The 18,848-nt window shown below is 45.1% G+C and overlaps 1 protein-coding gene and 1 pseudogene across 1 annotated transcript in view; one reads left to right on the forward strand and one right to left on the reverse strand.

The window, feature by feature from the left end:
• LOC102839972 (NHS-like protein 2-like) overlaps nucleotides 1–17,792 on the forward strand; it is a 649,194-nt gene extending 631,402 nt beyond the window's left edge. Inside the window, exons 2-8 of the mRNA XM_006868547.1 lie at nucleotides 5,013–5,168; nucleotides 8,218–8,345; nucleotides 8,654–8,849; nucleotides 10,679–10,810; nucleotides 12,246–14,573; nucleotides 16,087–16,219; nucleotides 17,471–17,792. Coding sequence (XP_006868609.1) covers nucleotides 5,013–5,168; nucleotides 8,218–8,345; nucleotides 8,654–8,849; nucleotides 10,679–10,810; nucleotides 12,246–14,573; nucleotides 16,087–16,219; nucleotides 17,471–17,792 — 3,395 coding nt within the window. The remainder of the gene's footprint in view (nucleotides 1–5,012; nucleotides 5,169–8,217; nucleotides 8,346–8,653; nucleotides 8,850–10,678; nucleotides 10,811–12,245; nucleotides 14,574–16,086; nucleotides 16,220–17,470) is intronic.
• On the reverse strand, nucleotides 4,179–4,773 carry LOC102811652 (annotated as a pseudogene).
• Nucleotides 17,793–18,848: the final 1,056 nt, after the last annotated feature.

Raw genomic sequence — 18,848 nt, forward strand, 5'->3', positions numbered from 1 at the left:
AGAAAGGCAGCGAATTGTTAATATTGCTTTCTTCTGTACTGTGAGATTCTGAATGTTTTGAGTATTTCATTTTGTCTTTATAATTTTCTCTATCATCCAAATTTTCTATAATGACTATGAATTATTTGTACCTTTGGAGGGCAGAAGCTTTATAAAAAGTTCTAGGAATCCAGCTTCACTGACTCCAGACTGAGAAATGTGTGAGAAACAAAAGGGGTTCTTACCTTTCACTGATGAATAGAGAGAGATGTCAACAGAAACCTGTTAGAGAACTGAGTTCCTCTGTGACTCCTATTCCCCCATGTTCTTCCTCTTGCCTCCAGGCTCAAAATACTAAAGCTAGCCTGAGGTTATCTGTCTGACTCCAGTGAGGAAGGGAGGCTTAATTTCTCCCCTCTGGTCACAAACATTTTGGCTGTTCTTGCCCACCGCCAGGCACTGTGCTACAGTGCATTCTGTGGCTAGACCTGACATACTAATGTATGGCTTATCACTGCAGAAATGTTATTTTCTGTATTCAAGACAAGCAGTGGCTCTCTTTATAAAGGTCTCTATGTGTTGTGTAGCACTCTAGGATAAGCACTGGACTGCTAATTGCAAGGCTATCAGTTCACACCCTTTCATCCACTCCTCGGAAACCCTATACAGGGTCACTATGAGTCGGAACTGACTCCACAGCTCTTAACAACAACATATTTGTACCTAGAAGTCCTGGGAGTTAATAGCAGCAGTCACCCTCTTAAAGTTACCTGCTTGAAGCACGGCACGTGTAGGAGGTATAAAGTTGCCTTGGCTGCAAGGCTGCAATAGATGCAATCTGTCAAATAACCCTTCCTCTCTCATTTACAACTATGAAATCCTTTAAGTTGAAGGACTAGTTAAAGAGCAGGCCTTGGGCTCTCTCTTTGGCTGTCTGGGAAAGAAAGGCCACTTAGGCCTCTGCTGGAACCCCAATGATGGAAAGTCTCCTGCAGAGATCTTTGGCCAGGGGCTATAGACCAAGGCCTGACCTGGGAGGAGACTACAGTCCCTAAGGAAGGAGTCACTCCTTACAATGTAAAACTGCTTGTAGCTTCTTTCTCCTCTTCCTACTCCCACCCTCACCCAGCTGCCTATGATTTCGGCAATATTAAAAAAAGGAATAAGCCTACAACATTCGGCTGTGCCCGCCAGGAATGCCCACAGGTGCAAGATGATGAAAGGAGAGCACCTCAAATTTGGCAAGGTGGTCCAAGGCCACTGATACAGGACTCTGTAGGAAGGTAAAGTCAAACACTGGAAGGAAACTAGCTTACACAGTCAGCTAAAGGTAAATCTCAGCCATGCTGTCCATTTGACATGTGCCTTTGCATACTCTCTCTCACTAAACTGGAAGTAGGGTTTTCTTCAAGGCCCTCCTGCTGTAGATGTAATTTAAGACAAATGTAGGCTTTCAGGTATATTTCTTGATACTTTCCTGTTCTCCACACGTCTGTCAGTTCATCATACTTTGGTGGCTTAAGGTTGTTGTGTTGCTGGAAACTATGTTAAAGAACAAAGACATTGCTTTGAGGACTGAGGTGTGCCAACCCAAGTCATGTCATCGTATTTTCATTCACCTCATATGCATGTGAAAGACAAACATTGAATAAGGAAGACCAGAGAAAAACTGATGTATTTGAATCATGGTGTTAGTGAAGAATACTGAAAATACCATGGACTGACAAAAGAACAAACAAATCTGTCTTAGAAAAAGTAAAGCCAGAATGCTCCTTAGATGCCAAGCTGGTGATACATCATCTCTTATACTTTGGACATGTTATCTATCAGGAAGGACAGTCCTTGGAAAAGGACATTATGCTTGGTAAAGTAAGTCAGCAAAAAAATGGGACACCCTCCTCCCCAATTGAGATGCATTGACACAGTGGCTACAATAATGTGCTCAAACACAACAATTATGATGATGGTACAGAATTGGGCAGTGTTTTGTTCTGTTGTGCATAGGGTCACTATGAGTTGGAGCCAACTCAACAGCAGTGAACAAAAACCAATAGCAATCTGTTCTGTTAATTATACCTAATAACTAGCCTCAGTGGCTTTAGGAATTCAGTGTAGACTGTCCTTTAGATTCCTGTGACAGAACAGTGAGGCAGTGAGGGAAGTCCTGGTAAACCAATCAGAGAATAAAACCATAGAACACAGGGTGAATAAACATAGGAGAGGTGAAGGATAGGAACTGGAGATGAAATACAAGAGAGTGACCAGTTTAATTATGAGAGCAGGCCTAAAAATCTGCCCTCTGGCTTCTGGCAGGACTGAGGAGAGCACGTGCCAAGAGGACATCTATCACTGATCCCTCCTTTCCCAGATGGCCTTGGTTGGCCATGTGCCACTTCTTAGTCATACTTGCAAGATGGTCTGGAGTTCTGCAGGATTTCAATTTAGCATGTCTTTTCCAGTTTCTGCAGTTGGGAACTCCTGTAAGTATTGGTCAGCAGATGGGGCAGATGTGGTAGCAATAGCAGGGACAGGAAATGCAATAGAAGGGTTTGTTCTGAGTGGTCATCTAGCCCCAGCACTTACACTCAAATTCAGCCATTGCAGCTCTGAGGTCCCCTGTCTCAGAGTCAAGCTGAATAGCACCCAGGCAGGATCTTCTATTTGATATTACCTTAAGCAACCTCCACAGTGAATCAGTGATAGAGAACTGTAGAATGGTAAATTGGTACCAGTGAGACCCTCCAGAAGTGGGGCTCAATTCTGCTTCTTCTATCTGCCAGGCTGTATTATGGACAGCAAGTCACCTAGGAAATTTTCAGCATGATTGCCACTTATGGAAGGAAGAGAATGAGTGGAGCATGAGATCCCTACCTTGAAAATTGGTGACAGCAGAAGTGACAGCAAAGACAGCAAAGAGAGACAGAGCAGCTGCAGGCTGTAGGCCTCTGGACTGAGTGCCTATGGGCAGGGCACTGGTTTACAAAATGTCTTTTGGGCATTCACAGACTAGCTAAAAGAGCTTTGTAACACTTGCCAGAGCAGGGAAGAGGCCAAGAGGCCACAGGGCTGAGAAGCCAAAGACCTGAGTGCAGTATGACAGAGAAGAGGCATTCCTGATTGGAAAACTGCTGTATCCTGAGTTGTTTTTTGATCTTTAATTCTAACTTATTCATTTCCCTAATAAACCCCATAACTGTGAGTGTTGTTATTGAATTCTGTGTGGCCATTGCAATGGATTATTGAACCCAGATGTGAAGCAAATAGTACTGTGGGAGGGATGGTTGGTGTCAGAATAAAGAAAGTTGTAAGGTGGATGCCTGTCTGACCTCCACTTTGTAGGACTAGGCCTTGGGCTGATTTTGAGTTTGATCCTCTTTCCCCTTGTGAAACCAGCAGAAGTAAGACATAGCTCCCGTATGATTTTTTTTCATAGGGCTCTTCCAATTCCGTTAGCTTTTCTAAGCCATCATCCTTAACCTCACAGTAGAGCTTCTCTGCTCTTGTTCCTGTTCTGAAGCCTAGCCCTCATCCTTATATTTTTTTCTCATCCTTATTCTCATCTTTATCCTCATCTTCATTTTTCTTCATCTCCATTCTCAGTTTTATCTTCTCCTCTTTCTCATTCATCTCTTTTCTCCCTCATCTCTTGTTGAAAAGCCCTCATGTGCCTTTACTGGTCCTTCAGGCAAAGTCTGCATTTGGGTGCCTCTTCATTTTCATCCTCACATCACTTTACTTTCATTATTATTAGGGTTAACAACAAAAGTGAGGAACATTGCATACCCCAGGACTGGAATTGGCTTGTCTTTCTATCTCCACACATTCAAGAATCCAGGTTGACCATTTCCAATGACTATAATTGCTCCTTGCAAAAGAATTCTGTCAGACCTTTGATAAATTGGTGTTGGAGACAGCAGTTATCCCAAAACAAGAATTGGGCCAAGAACTGAAAAGCTTTTACATAGCTGCAGATGGTATAGTCTCCCTGCTTGAGCTTGCTGATAGCCTTTTTAGCCACAGTGGAATGGATGAAACACAGAATTCCCTATGGATTTCATCCAGGAAGTGTGGGAAATTGGCATTCAGGGGGCTTTCCTCCTGAGTGACTAAGATGGCCCAGTCCTTGGCTGTGCCAGCAAAAAAGGAGATAAGAAAGGCCACCCACTTAGCACCCACCAGGAAATAAATGATCCTCATGGTCAGCTATGAAGGGCTCTAGCTTCATCAGGAATACAGGCAGGTAGGCTGGGTTGCCTGAAAAGGATTCCATCTCTGGTGACTCCAGCGGTGGCAAAGGAAGCTGCAGGGGCATTTCCTTTGACTTTGGCAGAGGCAATGCCAGCAGTGGTGGGCTGGGCAGAAGAGGGGGTTCGCCTGGGCCATCCAGGGTACTGCAATCCAGAGAGACACTAGTCAGAAATTCACCTGGGACATACTCAGGCTCCGTGCATAGGGGAAGCCAGTTTAAGAAGGGCAGTTTTCTCTTGGTAATGGCATTAAGCCCGCACTATGGACATTGACCAGCGGATGTAATTGGAGACATTTCTCCACAAGGAGTTACCCTCAGCCAGGGCTCTTCCTGTGTTGGTATTAATTCATCTCACAGGGCTACTTTCGCCACATGGAGGCTAGTGTGATTTCCTGCAGCCTCGAACATCTTGAGTGACTAGGTGCTCTGGGCATGCGGGGGACCGGGCCACTGCCAACAGTTGGCCACCGTAGGTCGTGTGTACGGAGGAGCCTATTGAGACACTTTACCTTGTCTCTGAGTCCTGAGTGGACGGGCAGAGCCATGAAGCCTGGCAGAGTGCATGAAGCTTGGCGGAACCACAGCCAGGTGGCAGCAGGTGGAGCGAGAGGGAGGTGAAGTGTCAGGATCTGTGTAGGAAACGCCTCGTGACCACCGAGTCCTCACCTTTTAAATGCTGCCTGGCCCTCCCGCCCACGCCGAGCAGGAGGGGCCTCACTGCTCCCTGCGCCACATAGCCTGCCCTCCCTCGGCAGCACCTCTCACTGACTCTCTCCTTCCTTAGCTGCAGCTAACTCGAGTCAGGAAAATGCGACAGCGACTGCCCTCTCGAGGTCGTCATGGCGACAGCCAGTGAATGTGTTCCTCTCTTCAGGCAGGCCCCCGAGTGTAGAGGAGCTGCTTCAGGAGGCGCAGCTCAATCTCCAGAGCCTGTTGCAAGGTACTGAGAGGGAGGGGGGCTGCGGCTGAGCCAAGGCTAGAAGCATCCTGGGCAGTGGCAGGAAGGCCGCAACAAAGAGGACAGGGCCTGCAAGACAAAAAGAGAGAACAATTGCATACATCCGCGCTGCCTCTGGCATCCAGCTGATGCTCCGACTCATCAAGGACAGAATAGAACTGCTACCTAGGATTTCCGAGACTGTAGATCTTTATGGGAGCAGACAACCTCTTCTTTCTTCCACAGAGCCACTATTGGGTTTGAATTACAGACCTTGCGGTTAGCAGCCCACCAGGGCTCTTTAATTACAGTGGAAAATCACAGTTTCTATCTTTCATGTTCCAGACTAATAATTCTAAAAGCCTTTGTTTCCACCGTTGTTCACCCCCCACACCCTTGTTCAGTTAAGTAAGGGGCCCTTGTGGCATAATGGTTGAAGTGCTCAACTGCTAACCGAAAGGTCTGTAATTCAAATCCACCAGCAAGTCTCCTTAAAGACTTATGGCTTGGAAATTCTGTGGGGGCAGTTCTCCTCTGTCCTATAGAATTGGTATGAGTTAGAATCCACTCCACAACAATGTGTCAGTTAAGTGGTCCAAGGAAAAAAGGGCAAAGGCAGAAGCAGATCAGTGGGTCAGGCCATTCACAATGAAAGCTGAATAGGAGATGACTCCAAATGTAGGTCCTCCCCCTCCACTTTCCACTTGGTCCATGCCTTTGGAATTCTGTCACCAGATGACAACAGAGACATTTGCAGAGTCCCTCATGGTGACCTTTACTCCCTCTGCTTTGGCAGAAACCCTTTCCTCTGCCTCCTGGATAGTCACTGCCTCCCTAAAATAACCCCAATACACAGCACCCAACATTCATAGTTCTCAAGTCTTTGGAGTATACTGATAAGTTTGCTGTATACAATGCTGGTCCACACTAACTGAAGAAGCAGCCCCAGCAATTTTGCCCAAGCAGTCAGACTGTGTGCACCAGGCAGAATGGAGAAAATCGGACAGAACCAGTATCTAATTCAAACCCCACACCTAACTAGCTGTGTGACATTATGCATATTGACCAAACTCCCTGAGCTCCAGATTAATCAGTCATCTTTAAAATGAAGATTCTAATTCACTACATTATACAGCTTTGTGAGGATTAATAATGGAAAGTATGTAACCCACTGAATAAAATTATTTTGCAGCTAGAGAGACTCTGATATGGTTTAATATCAATTCTCATTATATGTCCTTTGGAACATGGGGCTGAGAGAAAGACAATGTGATTCCTGCTAGGTCCTTACAATATAAAAGACAGATACATTGATGAGCAGGACTAATGGGTTGCTGCAAATATATGGATGGAAATCATAAGAGGGTATGGATACATAAGATTCAGGGAACTGATTTACTGTTTGTAAGTTATATCTCAATAAAAAGGTAAAAATAAAATCTCAGTGATAGACATAGCTTCAATACATCCTGTAGATACTCACCCAATTCAGATCACTTTTCTAAGCTTAGAATCCCTTCCTCCTTTCTCTTCACTCTAACCCTTGCACTTTCTTCAAGTTATACTCTTGACTCATTCCCCGCCCTCAAATTTCCTGACATTAATTCTGTATTTTGCATTCCCTCCATAATATACCATCGCACATCCAGTTTGAGAGGATTTGTATAATTCTGAACTGCTTTTTCTTTCCTTTATTCATTCATCTACTCTTCCTGGGTATATATTCTGTGTACCTAACCAGACTTAAGTTTCTCAATGGAAAGAATCACATTCTAGTATTCCTGGATTTCCAGAAGCACCTAGCACAAAACTGGATCTTCAAGAGGTGCTTAAAAAACATTTGTTCAATGAACGCCAAATGTGAAAACCGGTCATGTCACCTCTTATTTATCCAAACCAACAAAGGTTAACTCATATGGAGAACAGAAAACTGTAGAGGAGTCATCCAACTGAACAACAGCTATAACTTTCACCTCCCTGCCAGGGCAAGATTCCTAGGGACACCATGAGTCTTAGCTTCCTATAACAGAGTGGCTATCATGCAGCAGGGTGGGGAGAGAAGAGAGAGAGAGAGTCGATGTGTTCTCTGTCATTATCAAGGATAGAACTAGGATCAAGTGGGTAATAACAGAGAGATTTCACCTCAAGATAAGGGAGAACTTCTGACACGCCTGACAGCCCAAACTGTCTGTGGATGGAATGAACTGCCTTAGGAGGTAGGGAGTTCTTTGCAGGTGTGTGCACATGCTGAATAAGCACTTGGAAGGGCTGCTGAGGAGGTAGGTCAGATGCAGAATGGAGTGTTGGAACAGCAAACCTCTGAGGTCCCTCCAAACCTTGAGTTTCTTTGAATCTAAAAATCTGTGTCCAGATGTAAATAGTCACACTTGATTGTTCCTTGCCCTACCCTGGCTTTCTTCATCTATTCACTTAATTCATCACAGAAATCAAACCCACCCAACTCTTATTGCATCCTTCTTACTCCCTGACAATGCTCCCCAACTTTTCCTCCCTTCTATGACACTACCTTCTTCCCTTTCCTTCACCATACCTCAAAAGTGGGACTAAGGTACTTGATTTCCTAATCAAGCCAAAAAGAAGACTCAAGTAAGAGCTCTTGACATCTAAGAGAGGTTTAACTTTCAAATGCAAATTTTATCTAGCTTCACACAGGTCACTTCTCTGGTAGGGTTGCAAAAAAACTGAAGAAGGGCTTCAAAGAGTGACTCTTGTATTAAAAATTAGCAAAAACTGTTTGTACCCTGAGCCCTCTCTCTGAATTGAGAAATTAAGGTGAGGGCCATGATACAAGGGTTTGGTCCCTGAATTGGTTGCATTTATTGACTTCCTTTTTTCCCCTCACCTTCTGAGCCCTGTGTAAAAGGGCTTTTTCCCTTTCAGAATCCAGAGACTCAGATACCATGAAATATCCTAAAGAAACAATGCAAGTCAGGACTGACAGCTAGAGCAGGTGTCCTGGCTAATGGTCCTTCCCTAGCCTAGCACTTGGCCATAGCCCCCTAGAGTGTATATCCACTGTGCTATTTTTCAGAAGAATATGAGGAACAGTACTCAGAGGCCAGACTCCTGGGGCAGACCTTCCGCTCTTCTGATGAGCCCCCTGAACCCACTCCCAATCCAAGGCCCCAGCCTGCCAGGCACCTGGAGTTAGTATTGATGGTGAGTTGCCCTTTTTCTGACCTGGGATAGCCAGTGTGCAGCGTTCACCCTGCAACCACTGACGGGATTACAAGGCTGCTCACAATGTCCACTGGAAGCTGCTGCTCACCTTCACGCACCAGCGGAGCTATACAACAGCTCTATCAGGAAGGGCTCTGCACTGGCAGATAACCTGGCCTGGCAGCCTGTCCACTTTTTCCTGACTCCCAAATGATGCTTCCAACATCCCTGTCTAAACAGCCAGCCTATGAGCATTGACTTTTCTCCAGTTGGAAGTACACCATTTCCATCACCTTCTTTCTCAACAGCCTACAAAACAGCAGCTGAGCGAGGATGATACCACCACCCAGGGTGTGAGGGCCCCAGAGACCTCACTGAACCTGTCTACCACAGCTGACAAGCAAACTGCCTGGAATAGCTCCTTCCCTCTGCCCATCCTAGAGGAGAGGGGATGGCTTCAGCCTTGCTCCACACAGTCTGACATTGTACCCATCAACATCTCTGGTAGAGTTGCTTAGCACCACCTCTGTTTGCTTACCTCCATGCCAACTACAGACCATCCTCTCCAAATGCACTGGGTGCTGGGGGAGGGAGCAAGACTTCCTTTGCTACTGGCTCACCCTGCTCTGTCATCATTATGGCTTTAGTTAGGGAACAGTGGCCTGCAGAAGAGGGAGGGGGCTCTGGCTGCTGTAGGTTCACTCCCTACTGACATGGCCACACTAACTGATACCATCTGATAGTAAACAATTATTTTTTAGCTGAAAACTAAAACTTTATGAACCTGTGTGCTCTTTCAAGCATGTGCAGAAACTTAAAGTTTATAAATTATTTTTGGTTTGGGGAAAGAAACCAAGAACCAGGTTTGGTGCACAGAGATAGATGTTGGAGGGGAAGCGTGGAATTCATAGTGCTGATGGGAACAAGATCATACTCAGGGCACAGACCAAAGAAAGAACGTGTGGCACTTTAAGTAGAAAATAGGTCTTCTAGTAAAGTGGACTTCTCAACTTGCTTGGCAAGTTTTTCAAGAAGGGAAGTAATAGAAAGGAACAAAAATGAAAAAGATCCAAAGGGAACCCAGTACCACTTGCCCATAAGAATGGAAAAAAGAGGTGTATGTAGCCCAGCTTGTTGTGACTTTGAGGACATGCAGCACACATATCATGTCCGTTATTAGTTTGTGCCCTACATTCTGCTGGGTGTAAGTAGAACAAAAGGAGAATGGTCTGCCATTTCAGAGGGGCATGTGCCAGTGGCCTGATGAAATCAAGACCTCAGTAACCCAAAGGGACCAGAGGGACCCAGTGAGCTAGCTACCACCCCATGGTATGCTGGAAAAAGTTGATGAAGACAATGAAGGCAGGTAGGGCCACATATGTTGGTGTTCCCCTGGATATGTGGCAACATCACAGCAATTCAGAGGCAGGAAATAGAGCCCATAGCCTAGGAAAATGTATTGATAAGAAAAAGGGTGATGAGGAGAGACTCATAAAGTGATGCTTGGTGATTTGTTTCTAACCGTCTTATATTGGATAAGGCTGTCCCTGAGTTTTGTCCACTGTGCCACTTGCTGGAGTGTGGGTGTATGTATGCAGCCATGTGGCTGAGAGGAGAGGCTATGGTAAGCTAACTGCTGAATGAAAGAGGGTGAGAGGAACTGCATACCTCTCCAAACTGACTTGCCTCACCCTGACTCAGCCCCAGCAACGTCACAGGAGGCAATGAGTGATCCAACACTCAGTTACCACACAGTGGGGAACTTTGATAACACATGATAGGACAGATTACCAGATGGCTTCTTGGATGGTGGAGGGCAATAGGGCAGCTTCTTGAAGATACTGCCTTAACATGACCCATATAAAGGCCTTCTCTGAGAAAGGATTCCAATCAAGCAACATCTAATTTCAACCAGGCACTCTACAACATTGGTTCTCAGCCCTGAATGCACATCTGAATCACCTAAGAAGCTTCTAAAAATGCTTATACGTGGGCCTATCCCAGAGATTTAAATGTGACTCGAGTAGAGACGCAGGTATTGGCGTTTCAAATTCTTCAGTTTATTTCTATATGCAGTCAGGGTTGAAAACTACTGCTCTAACTCATCTGACATGCACAGGTAATCCTTGGTACAGCCTATGAAACCCAGTATGTGTGCTTTGAGATTGTGGGTACCCAGGGCCAAATTGGGATGGAAAAGGAAGAAGCACTACCTGCCTCAATGCTGTTCATGTTCATTGCTACTGCCATCATCCCTTCTCTTTACTTTAGCCAATTTCGACTGTACTTTAAACAGAAGCAAGGATGCACCTGTGTCTTTATTTTGGCTACAGGACAGCAGTTTGATAAACATGCAAGTTCGCGACACTCATTGTTTAACACGGAGACAGCCGTGAACCCCAAGTCTACCCTGAGGCGGAGGCGGACCATTATTGGAGTTTCTAACTTTTCCCAGCGAGACCAAGGTGACCCCACTACAGCTGATTTTACAGACCCAACCCCTTGCTCACTCCCACCAATCTTGATGATTGCGAATAGGAATAATTAGGAGAAAATAGACTTTGGATGCCCTAAAAAAAAAAAAAAAAAAAGCCAATGTGCTCATTAAAGCTACCAAGTTCAAGTTCATTATATTATTGTTTCCCATTATATATGCCAAAATTAGGCAAAGAGTTAAAGGGGGTGGGGAATGATCCCTAAAACCACCATCTTAACAGAACCATCACTAACATCAAGTCAATTCTGACTCATAGCAATCTTGTTTCCCAGGCTGTAAATCTTTATGGGAGCAGAAAACCTCACCTTTATCCCTTTGAGTAGCTGGTGGGTTTGAACTGCTGACCTTGCAGTTAGCAATACGTTGCTTATCATACAGAGCCACTCCAGCTCCGCCATTAAGTAAATGTTATCCAAAGAGCATAAACTGGAGAGATGAATGTGAATCCTAGCCCTTCCACTTACTAACTGGGAGACAGACCTTGACCAACTTACATAAACTTTCTGGGCCTCAGTGTTTTCACCTGTTAATTGGGGATAATAATATCGACACAATAGAGTCGTGAGCTTCAGAGTACTTTCATATATTTTGCCTACCATGTTTCACATATTTTACCTACCTTATACATGGAATCCTGGTGTGGCATTGTAGGATAAGCATTGGATCACAAGGTCATTTGAACCACAAGGTTTGCAGTTCAAACTCACCAGAAACCCCATGCAGGGTCACTATAATAGAAACCAATTCGACAGGCACTTAACAACAACAACAACCTTATACATACTAGGTGTTCAACAAATGGTGGCCATTATCATAGTAGTAGTAGTAATATAACAGTAATAATTAATGTCTATACGAGAAAACCTGGGGAATTTTGAACATCTGTGTTTGCTTACTTCTTGAGGTTATACTGTCTCTTATGTTGCACAGCTAAAAAGTGACATGAGCTTCCCAGCTCTGGCATGCTCCAGATTCATTACTGGAGCAGAGACTCACACAGTACTGTCCTTAACTAAATCAAAAACCTCTGTTCTCATCTCAGGAGAAGAGAAACTGAGGTTTATGATTGTTTCATGAGCCTGGGATGAAAATATCGGCTAGGGAGATAAAAAAAAAACAAAAAAAAAAAACCCACATGACACTTCAGCTCTAAAAGGAATAATTCAAGCTGAAAAGTCTTTGGCAACCATCTGGACAATTTAAGGGTACCCTATCATTGATTCTGTGTGATGATGAACAAAGCCCCAAATTACCCAACATCCTCAGCTATGGAAAGGAAGAGCCAAGGAATTCTGACCAAGCTGTTGGCAAATGCTTCTTGGCAAAAACTTGGTGCTCCTGTCTGGACAGCTGATGGAGTACCCCCTGCTGCACCACTAACATTCTGTGTTTATATCCTCCAGGTCACAGCAACAGCCCAGCAGACAGTGTGACCCACTCTTCAACCTCAGACATCAGGCCCAGTCATCCCGTTCCAGAAGGTGTTCACGGAAGAATTGCAGTTAGTCAGGAAGCTCAGCTCCAAAATCTCACCTCATCAGTATTAAGAAATCCTTCTAGCAATCTGGAAGAGACTCACCAGGAATGTAGTGGTACAAACCCTCCTGGCATGGAGAGCATGGGAATGGTGTACAGTGTCCCTAGTTCTTGCAATGGAACAACAGAATCTACATTCTCCACTTCCTGGAAAGGAGATGCTTTCGCCTACATGATTCCAAGTGCCACTAGCCAGAGCGATCACGTCTATGAAAATGCAAAGAATCCTTCCTCCAGGAATTCTTGGGTCTCTCTGAACACCCTCCCACCTCTGGTTGCTAAAGAGGCTGCTGCCCTCTCTGTCACTCGTGATAACCTAGCAGGATGCAGTAAATTAGCTGGCTCCTCTGAGCACCCTACTCAAAGAAGGCAAGTACCAGAAAGAGCTGCCAAGACTGGCCTTCTGGCCAGTGCTACATCAAGACGGGACATAGGCCCGCATGGGGCCAGCAAATTCCGGGAGCGGTCACTGTCGGTGCCCACAGACTCAGGCATCCCAGATGTTGACTGTGATGAGGGGCAGAAGGCCAGTGAAATCTGTGCCCTGCCTTATGCCAGTACTAGTTCTGAGGGAAGTAATAGTGCTGACAACATTGCCTCCCTTAGTGCCAGACAGGAGGCTCAGCACAGAAGGCAGAGGTCCAAAAGCATCTCACTCAAGAAAGCCAAAAAGAAACCTTCTCCACCAATGCGCAGTGTCTCACTGGTCAAAGATGAGCCAGTACTCCTGTCAGAAGATGGACCAGCATTACTTAAGGACCAGAGACCCAAGAGCCTTTGTCTTTCCTTGGAGCACCAAGGACATCACTTGTCCCACCCAGATGCTCAGGGTCACTCACCTGCGCCAACCCTTAAAGATTCAGAAGGCATACAATTCTCCCACCATTGGTATCTTACTGACTGGAAATCTGGTGACACCTACCAATCCTTGTCCAGCTCCAGCACTGCCACTGGCACCACAGTCATTGAGTGCACCCAAGTTCAGGGCAGCTCAGAGTCTCTTGCTTCCCCTTCTACTTCCAGAGCTACTACGCCTTCCCAACTTTCTATTGAGATGGAGGCCAGGGAGATATCCTCTCCAGGAAGGCCCACTGGACTAATGTCACCCTCTAGCGGATACTCCAGTCAGTCAGAGACACCAACACCCACTGTCTCCATGTCCTTGACCCTGGGCCACTTTGCCCCTCCAAGCAGCAGTGTCCGGGTACGTCCAGTGGTACCTGAGAGGAAGTCATCACTACCTCCGATATCACCAATGGAGAAAAGTTCCAAATCACGGCTCTCATTTGACTTACCATTGACCTCTTCCACCAACCTGGATCTGTCTTGTATGAGTATCTCCTTCCAAAGCAAAACCAAGGTGAGCCGTCATCACTCAGATACAAATTTTGGGGCCAAGCTGGCCCAGAAAACTAGTCCCAACCAGCCAATCATGCCTATAGTTACTCAATCTGACCTACGTTCTGTTCGCCTGAGGTCAGTCAGCAAGTCTGAGCCAGAAGGTGACACTGAGAGCCCCGATTTTGCTGAAGAGCCTGGAACAGAAGTCTTTACCTTGCCAGAGAGAAAGATGAAACCTCCGGTAGCTGAGAAGCCTCCACTGGCCCGAAAGCCTCCAAGCTTGGTCCATAGGCCACCATCAGTCCCTAAGGGATACCTACTAACTTCACCTACACTAGCTATGACCACTAAGAGCTCAATTCAACACATGAGGCCACTCCCACCAGACATCTACACCGTGGCACAGGAACCAAAGTCCTCCAGCTTCTCTGATGGCAAGAGCCCAGAGGAATCAGCAGTACCCTTACCACTTGTTTTCACACCTTTTGCCAATTCCTCTGGTGCTTTCTTCTCAGGAACACAACTGCCTCCCCAGAGAAATATGGCGGATGAGAGTTCCAAGATAAAAGCCCTGCCTGAAAGAATTAGCCTCCAGAGCCAGGAAGAAGCTGAGAAAAAGAAAGGCAAGATTCCACCTCCTGTACCAAAAAAGCCCAGCGTGCTGTACCTGCCTCTCACGTCATCCACAGCTCAAATGGAGGTCTATATGGCAGAACCAAGGCTACCTCTCAGTCCCATCATCACCTTAGAGGAAGATGCCAAGTGTACTCCCACCGATGATGACCTACAATCACCTGGCAAAAAGATGACTTCAATTCCACAGGCTGATAATGAAAAGGAGGCAAGACTTCTAGGTTAGTAAACTGTCTTCCATTTTTTCCTTCTAATCACAGGATATGTGTGGGAGAGAAAATGGAGTGCCAAATACAAAATCAAATACCCGCAAGTATTCATCCTGATCCCAGTATGACCAAACCAAGTAGGGGCTCCTCTTGAGAGTTGGGGTTACTCTAAACTGACCCAAGGACAGACCACCAAAGTCCAATGAGAGCCTAGAAGCCTAGGACTTTAGGATCCCACCTTCCTAGTCAGGTATGCATCCCCTGTCATAGAAACTACTTCCCACTTCCACTGTATAGTACTTTTCATTGGCCACAGTGCACTTAGTCTCAGGCAAGGGATACAAAACCCTCTCATACTGAGTTCAAGTGCCATGGCAGGGCTTGTAGGCTTCTGAAACAATGGAATGTATTACCAGCAGAACCTTTCTTAGTGTTTTTTAGAGGGAAACCGAGCCAAAAAAAACTAAACGCATTGCCTGCCATCGAGTTGATTCTAACTCATAGTGACTCTGTACAGGGTTTCTGAGGCTGCACATTTTTGCTAAAGCAGAAAACCTCATCTTTCTTCCACAGAGTGACTGGTGGACTTGAACTGCCTACCTTGTGGTTAGCAGTCCAGTGCTTATCCTACAGTGCCACACAATGAAATGTTCTTTATTTTTGAACATTTTATTGTGGTTTGGGTAAAAGTTTATAGAGCAAATTCATATTTCATTTAATAATTTATATGCATTTTGTAACAACACTCCTCCCACTTCCTTTTTTTCAATTCATCCTTCTTTCCTGCCCATTCCTACCCTCTGAGCTTTGTTTTTTGGGAAAATGCTGCCCTTTTGGTTTTATATGGCTGACTCTTCACTTTATAGGCCTGTCTATGTTGACGGTGGAGGGAGGGGGCGGTGAGTTCAGTTCCAAGTTTGAAGGGTATCTAAGAGCCATAGTTTGGGAGGGAGGGTGTTTCCACTGAAGCTCAATTTCTTGCATGGTTTGAGGCTAGCTCTTCCTAGGACCATAAGAGTAGGCTAGAAAATATATCGCATCCTTTTTTTAACCCTTGCCACAAAACATCAAAATACCATGGCTTTCTTGAGGATTATTTGAACTTTTAAAATAATCATCGTGACTAAAAATAACAAAGCCACAGATCATTTTCACATATGCTTTCTCAAACTATACATGCTCCCTCTGAGATTCAAATAGGTCTACTCTCACCCACTACTTTAATGTCATTTCTTTAGATTGCTCTCAGGTCCTTGATTTTAAAATAATAGTGATAATAATGGGTTTAAAATAAGAGACTGCTCAAGCAGCCTTTTGTAATAGAAAAGGTATGAGAGACCAGGCGCCCATGCCCACTCACTGCACTAAACTTCTGAACCTTATGTTCCTCTTCTGCAAAATGGAAAGATCAAAAATCTCCACTCTGCTGCCCTCCCAGAGTGTCTTTGAACATGAATAACATATGAGAGTGTGCATTGTTCTGGCTATTGTGGTCAAAGTCATCCCTTCTGGTTCTTATGCCTAGGGAGTTCTATGGAACCGAGCACCGAAGAAAAAGGTTTAATCAGTGATAAAACAGCCGAATCGATTGCAGAAGATGATGATGATGTACCTGTGGCTTCACGTACAACTGAAGATTTATTTACTGTGATACACAGGTCTGGACCCATTTCCTTAATTCAAATTGCCTTCCTATTTTATACTGAAAGAAAAACTGCTACCTTCAAGCAGTCGTTAGAATTGAAACTGGAGGCTAATACAAATACCAGTCCAGGGCCTCACATCTCAAGTTCACTGACATCTTTTAATAAATTGGGGGCCCCTGTCTCCTAGCAGCTATGTGGCCTCCTGTAACTCTTTGCTATTTCATAACTCTGTCAATTGGAAAAAAAAAGACACTACCATTGAGTCAATTCTGATTCATAGTGACCATGGAGGACAGAGTAGAACTGTTCCATAGGATTTCCTAGGCTAAAATCTTTACAGAACTGCTGGTGGATTCAAACTGCCGATCTTTTGGTAAGCAGCCAAAGGCTTAACTCACTGTGCCACCAAGACTCTGCTCTGTCTACAGGCAGAATTCACAGAATTTCTTATACCAAAATATCTCTTGAGGTGAAGTGGGGCACCAGGTGGAGTATTGAAGCAGGAACTCAGGCAGAAGGGGACCAAATGGGGACCATTATTGGCTTAGTGACAAAGAAACTGGCAAGAGTCCAGTTCTGGGAACGAGGGTCTATGAGATACTAACGTTGATTCTTTAGAGCAGGGGTTGTTGATAAGTGCTGTCGAGTCTGTTCAGACTCATGGAGACCCTGTATAGGGTTTCCAAGGAGCAGCTGGTAGGTTTGAACTGCCAACCTTGTGCTTCACAGTCCAGTACTGATCCTACAGCACCACACTAGGAGTCCTTAGAGCAGGGGTGGGGAATCTTTTTTCTGCCAAGGGCCATTTGGATATTTATAACATCATTCGTGGGCCATACGAAATTATCAAATTAAAAATTAGCCTGCTATATTTGGTCAGACACTTAATTAACTCATCCCTACTGTGATGGCTGGAACTGTGGTTGCCTTGACAGGGCCAAACCAAATGATTTCGCGGGCCCTACAAGGCCTGTGAACTGGACGTTCCCCACCCCTCCTTTAGAGCCTTCCTTGGCTCCAGAACCTGGCAGGACTGAAACTGCAGACACAGGCCAAGTAACTCCAGATGTGGGCATTGAAAGGCGCAGGAGGTGGGTCAACAAGTGACTGAGGACTTAGAGGTGAGCAAACCGGTAAATACAAGGTTATTACATAGAAGGTCCCAGATTATGTCATTAACATTTATGAAGTTATATGAAGCATTAGTAAATGTCTGCTTCATGAGTTCACTTAAACCAAATTTTTTTTAAAAAATAAATTTAGGTCCAAAAGAAAGCTGCTTGGCTGGAAGGAACCTGGTGAGGCATTTGCTGGCAGCAGACCGAGCTCCCACTTGCCAATAAAGAACACAGCTGATTCTTCAATCAGTGAGTCTGCTGCTTGTGCAGGGTCAGGCAGCAGTGCTAACCTAGATGCTGGCAGAAATGATGATTTCAAGGCCCTGCTACAGAAGAAAGGAAGTAAGGTAACTCCAAGGTCCCGCCCCTCAGCAGCTGAACTGCTAAAGACCACCAACCCACTGGCTCGGAGAATTATCGCACAATTTTCAAAAGACTATGAAACCACGGATAACTCCAGTACCTAAACCCTGAATTTAGCAGGCATGGTTTAATTACTAAACTTGAGTAATTAAGGGGAGAGAGGGAGAGTTTTTTAAAGGAACCATGGAAATAATAAGAGATCTTACATTTTCTTTTACATGAACTCACAGTCTGGATAGCAGGGGAGAGACTACTTCATCTACAGCTAAAGACATCAGGCACTTCATCTTCAAATATTTTGCGTTGTCATTCTTACAGTTTTGTTATTACTATTAATTCTATTCTTATTTTCCCCTAACGATGTACACTGAGAAGAAATTTCCAGACTCAAGGGCATGCATGCCACCTTTTAAATGAAAGGCTATGCCTGGCTCCTGTCACAGAGGGAAATAGTGGGAGAGCAGATGGAAGACTGCCAAATCTAGGCGGGTCGGGGGGTTGGGGGGCTGGGATGCCATCGCTGATGATTCACTTTCCTGATGAGGTCTCATGGCCCTGCTTGGAGCTACAGAAAGATTCTGATGCCTCTTCAACCACAGTTAAACTCTCCCCTGTGAGAGGTTTGCAGGTGTGCACTTATTTCAGCCTAAGGTTGATTGAGTCTTGAAACCTCATGCCTTTTTCAGTTCGATTGCCTACACGGAAGTCAGGGTGACGAGTTTCAAAAAAATATATAAAACCCCACTCCCCCTCTCCATTAGCGAGGAAAGATCAGGACCAGATTGTTTTGGATGAACCAAACTCAGCCAACAATATCCAAGGTAACTCAGATGTGTGCCTTGGTGGTGGTCGTCGTAGTGTGCCGTGGAGTCGGTTCCGACTCATAGCGACCCTGTATAGGGTTTCCGAGGCAGTAAATCTTGACCGGAGCTGAAAGCCTCATCTTTCTCCCACGGAACAGCTAGTCGTTTCGAACTGCTGACCTCGAGGTTAGCAGCCTGACTCGTAAACACTACTCTATCAGAGCTCCTTAGATGTGTGCCTTGAGAACCTTCAAATGTCTATCAACATTGACAGCTGGATCTGTACCCAGTTCATGCTGCATTCTAAGAACTCTTATTGTTTCATTTGCATATAGCATTCGTTTCAGGAAGGAATTA

The sequence above is a fragment of the Chrysochloris asiatica genome, unplaced genomic scaffold (genome assembly GCF_000296735.1).
Source record: "Chrysochloris asiatica unplaced genomic scaffold, ChrAsi1.0 scaffold00118, whole genome shotgun sequence".
In the NCBI taxonomy this organism is placed as follows: domain Eukaryota; kingdom Metazoa; phylum Chordata; class Mammalia; order Afrosoricida; family Chrysochloridae; genus Chrysochloris; species Chrysochloris asiatica.